At 45.1% G+C, this 4,674-nt stretch overlaps 1 protein-coding gene across 1 annotated transcript; it reads right to left on the minus strand.

Moving 5' to 3' along the window:
- Positions 1-237: 237 nt before the first annotated feature.
- On the minus strand, positions 238-3,559 carry LOC104072263 (cytochrome P450 2W1-like; the record flags this gene model as incomplete). Its single annotated transcript, XM_009575002.1, has 5 exons — positions 238-425; positions 942-1,083; positions 1,692-1,876; positions 2,199-2,340; positions 3,389-3,559. Coding segments are annotated over 5 exons (828 nt in total), but the record flags the coding sequence as incomplete, so codon positions are not given.
- Between the last annotated feature and the right edge of the window lie 1,115 nt (positions 3,560-4,674).

A 4,674-nucleotide genomic window follows, 5' to 3' on the forward strand; every position in this document is an offset into this window, starting at 1 on the left:
TGTCATTTCCAGTCATGGCTGGAATTTTCCAGGTAACCTTACCCACCAGCCCTCCTTTGCTTCTTAGGAAAATATTTGTTCAACAGATATTTTAAGCACATAGCCAGTACTTGCAAGGCTTTGAGAAAGAAGACATTACTTGTATCTACTGCACAGGGATCTGGTTTCTCCTTTGTGCATCTGCTAGGCTCTTCACGAAAAAAATATGTGGATTTTTCTCAGTTCAGAGCCTTGGGCTTATTGGCGTAGCACAGCGCAAGCACACTGTGGATGGGGTCTCATGGTGAATCCAGCCTCTGCAGTCATGTCCAGCTCAGATTCTTTGACCCCAGGTGGAGGCTTAAAAGTAAATTTCTGGATCAAGCCTGTGAAGAAGATGAAGAGCTCCATCGTGGCAAGACTTTCTCCAATGCAGTTTCTCCGCCCTGCAATGCCAAACGCATGGCTGTTGGTGGAGTGATTGGGTAAGTGGTGCCTCAACCCAACACCTCTTCCCTACTACACGGTAGCAATAGTGTGAGGGACAGTATAGGCCACAGAAATGCAAAATAGCGTGGCGTGATATTCAGCAGCCATCGCCATTGGTCTCCTACAGGCATTTGAACAGGGCTGTTTCACTCTGAGCCTGCAAGGAGTTGATCTGGGATGCCCTAGAAACCAGCCTTCCCAAGGCAGAGGGAAGGCTGAACTCTTGCTTGAAGGCATTGAGTCTTCTGTAGGTCCCAGTGGTGTCTTTAAACACCAGGACCCGGTGTGCCTCCCAGTGTGGGCTGAGGGGCTGTTTGCAAGTCATCAAAACCCAGGGCAGGTATTTCTAAACCATCCCCACCACTGATGTCTGTGCTGTTCCCAACAGAGGCTCAGATCCTGCCACTTGGCTAATATCTTCTGAGGGGCACTGGGAACTCAGTGCCCTGTGCAGCATCAAATGCTTTCGTTACCTGTGGAGAATGGCAGGAACGCTTTCTTCTTTACAAAGTTCCCATCCTCATCAAGGAAATGGTTGGGGTTGAACTCATCTGGCATCTCCCATTGCGTTTTATCCAGCAGCACGGAGCTGAGCAGAGGAATCACTGTTGTTCCCTGCAGCACAACCACGCTCTGCTTTAGCATGTGTGGATGTAGCAAACTTCTGGCTTTGCCCATTCAGCTACGTAACCTTTCCCCCCTTTGGGCTCTGTCTGCAAGCAAACCTCCACCTCTGAAGAACTAATTTCTGGGCTTGTACATGACCATATGACCCTCAGTTAGTGTGGATACCCAGTTCACTGGAATTACTGATTAATATCTGATTAAACAACAATGGCTGTTGGCTGTTCCTGAGTTGTGAAGGAGAAGACAGACGTGGGCCAGGCTTCCTTCCTGCCCAGCTGCTCTCTGCGTGCCTCAAGCAAGGCAATGAGACAATGTCGTGGTACTCCAGAGGCAGAACTGCTCTACAGGGCATGAACGGCAATGGAGAGCAAAGAGACTAAGGAATAGACTCCAGATTACGAAGACTGAGTTATGGGAAATGGGAAGTTGTGTGCATAATCCTGAAGTCACACTGCCATCGGATGCGGAGGAGATGGGGGATTAGGGAACTGGCTCTTCCCCACCAAAAGCCCTGTGCTTCAAGCTCCCCCCCTCCTTTTGCCCTGTGGGTCACTGGTGTGCTGCACCCCACCCTTCCTCTGGAGAGCAGCAAGTACCTTGGGGATGAAGTAGCCTTTAAAGTGGGTGTCAACAGAGGTGCACCGTGGAACATGTGGCAGGAGGGTGACAAATCTCTGCACCTCGTGGATCACTGCGTTGGTAAATGGCATGTTTTTCCGGTCCTCAAAGGTAGGCAAGGAGCCAGGGCCAAGAACTTGCTGAACTTCTGTGTGCACCTTTTCTGCAGGGCGCAAGAAAGGCATGAAGTGAGTTTCCCTCAGTGGTAAAGCACCTCCAAATCCCAGCTCATGCTGGCTGTTGGTTGGACTACCCCAGGGCAGGAGGTTGGCCAAGCCCCTGGGAGCAGAGAGAACAACCCCCCAGATCCTTTGGTCCTGAATGGCAGCGTACAACGCTTCAACAGAGGTGGACAGGTTCCAGATGCTCAGATTTTGGATGCACAAGAGGCTACGAAGCTTTTACAGGTGAGCAGCACTTATGAAGTCACCGCAGAATACTTCAGTACCCTACGTAAGAAAAGCAAACCCATAAAGGTGTCTTACTTTGAATCTCAGGGTACTTCATCAGCAGCAGGATAGCCCATTGCAATGTCGTGGATGTGGTCTCAGTACCAGCCATGAACAGGTCGAGCGCAGAGGCCAATACATTCGCATCATGAAAAAGTGTATTGCTTTTATTTTTCTCCTTCAGGGAAATAAAAAGAAAAAAACACTGCTGTTAGCATGGAAAGAGAGAACTAGGAGGGGTAACCTAGTCTTCAGAGACATTACAGTGTGGTGCATGCGAGTTACATGTGCCAAGGTGCACCGCATTGATACACCATTACAGAAATGCTTCCGTTTTCAGCAGAAATATTTTCACACTTGAGATTTTGCCCCCCCCCCCCCAAATGAACTAACTGGACAAATTTATTGATTTTCCAACATCACGTGCCATTTATCTGCTCTGGGCAGTGGTTATCTGATTGACTCAGGACTTCCATCCCCTGTCTGAGATCCTGAGAAGGTGGAAAATTGATGAGAGGTGCAGGACAGCGCCTTCCCGAGCCGGGGAGCAGGGGTTTGTCCGGGTGTGTGCCAGGCCTTCCAGGAGCTGCAGGAAAGCCCAGGACACCACTGGCACATCAACTCTGCTGTCCCTGCTTCATGCTGCTGATGGAAAACACTTTGCCTGTTCCTGTGTGCCACAGCTGAGGCACTCGCACAGGGCGTCAAGCCCAAGCACCCGTCCTGCCCACCACCCGTCTCAAGTACGCGGATGCAAACGCTTGGAGAAAAAAGGGCAAATACAGACAAATCCTTCCTTGCTATACTCCCACACTGTCACTCCTGTTGGTAAATCCACTATGTGGGAGCTGATGATATGTTTGCACAAACGCAATTCCTTTTGCATCTCTGCAACTGGGAATCTGTTGCCTCTTCCCATGCCCGCAGGGAGGGATGCGTCTGCCTGGAGTGCGTTGGAAAAATGACATTACCTCTCTCTCTCCAGCAAGGAAGGGACTGTAGCTGACACCTGAGGACAAGTTTTAGACATTCATGCGATACGGTCTAGTTAATTATTTCTTGCTTTTCGTTCAGTATGCAGTATTTAGCGTATTAAAATAAGAGGATGTTTACCCAAAATTTAAATATTTTCATATAGACTGCAGTAGAGCATGTTCATTAGACAAGGCACACAGAGCACCTCTGTATAAGACAGCACACTAGGAGTCATCATATTGTTAAAATACCTCTTGTTTGAATACCAATGCATCAATGTAGCTTGTCAGGTTGTTTTCATCGATTCTTTCTTTGCTTTCCTTGATGCACTTCCTTAAGATTACACACACCTCTTCTACTTTTTTCAGTATCATTTTGTGAGGTTTGAGGAGGAATCCAAGGAATGGGTAGTAATTAAATAACTAAAAAGAAAAAAAGAAAAAAAAATCACAGAAAAAATTCACCCATTACCTTGTAAAACTCAAGTATCATAATGGAGAAATCATTTATGTGAGGAATCAAATAACATGTGATTGGAGTCTCTTTTTTGGTTACTAAAAAATTTTAATATATAAAAATGCCTCCTCTTATTAAAAATTCGCTACAGAAATGAATGGAGCCTATCAGACTTGTCTAGACAAAGCCTATAAACATGAATTAAAAAAAAATACAATTAAGGGAAAGTGATAGTAAACTCATGAAACAATGAAATTACATTTTTAAAGAGGTAATAAAGCAAAAAGATAAAGCATTACGCAAAGAAAACTCCAAATGTTTAGCAAGCCAAAATACTTACGTTTTAAAGTTGTTAGGTCATCATTTTTAACTTTCACATGAATTATAAATCAATTACACTCAGTTCTTAGCATCGTTAAATTTCACAGCACAATAAACTGTCACATTTTATGTGCAGGGGGGTTACTTACACCATTTCTCAATGTTATAAATAAACTGGCTGCAGAATAAGATTCACAAATGTCTTGATCTTGCTAACTGGTTATAATTTTTGCTGTTTTCTGCAAAAACTAAACCTGCCATAGAGATTAAAAGAGAAGAGATGTTGTACTATTGTAAATTGTAACTACTGTAAATAGTTCTCATTCAGGTAATAAATTCATCAGCATCTTTTTTTTTAACAGCTTTTTGGATGACTATTTCAATATCAACTTAAGTAACTAATACTCTATTCCTTGTGATGGAGGATTAAGTTTAACAAGAGCTCTTGGCTCAGATGAGACCTTCTTAGTTGAAATACTCTTTTTATGCAGCTCCGTTGAGCAGGTATTGATTTAATGCCACAATAGGAGGTATGAGAGGTCCGTACATCATGTCTGTACTCTGTACTTTGTACTACTACTCTGTAATTTCATTAGTTTCTTAAACTGTAGCAAGAGACCAAAACCAGGTGCACAAGAAGCTGGGAGGGGGCACAGCCAGGAGAGCTGACCCCGCTGGCCAAAGGGGTATTCCATACCATGTGACGTCACGCTCAGTATATGAACTGGGGAGAGTTGGCCGGGGGGCAGCGATCGCTGCT

This window comes from Fulmarus glacialis, unplaced genomic scaffold (genome assembly GCF_000690835.1).
Source record: "Fulmarus glacialis isolate BGI_N327 unplaced genomic scaffold, ASM69083v1 scaffold46103, whole genome shotgun sequence".
NCBI lineage: Eukaryota > Metazoa > Chordata > Aves > Procellariiformes > Procellariidae > Fulmarus > Fulmarus glacialis.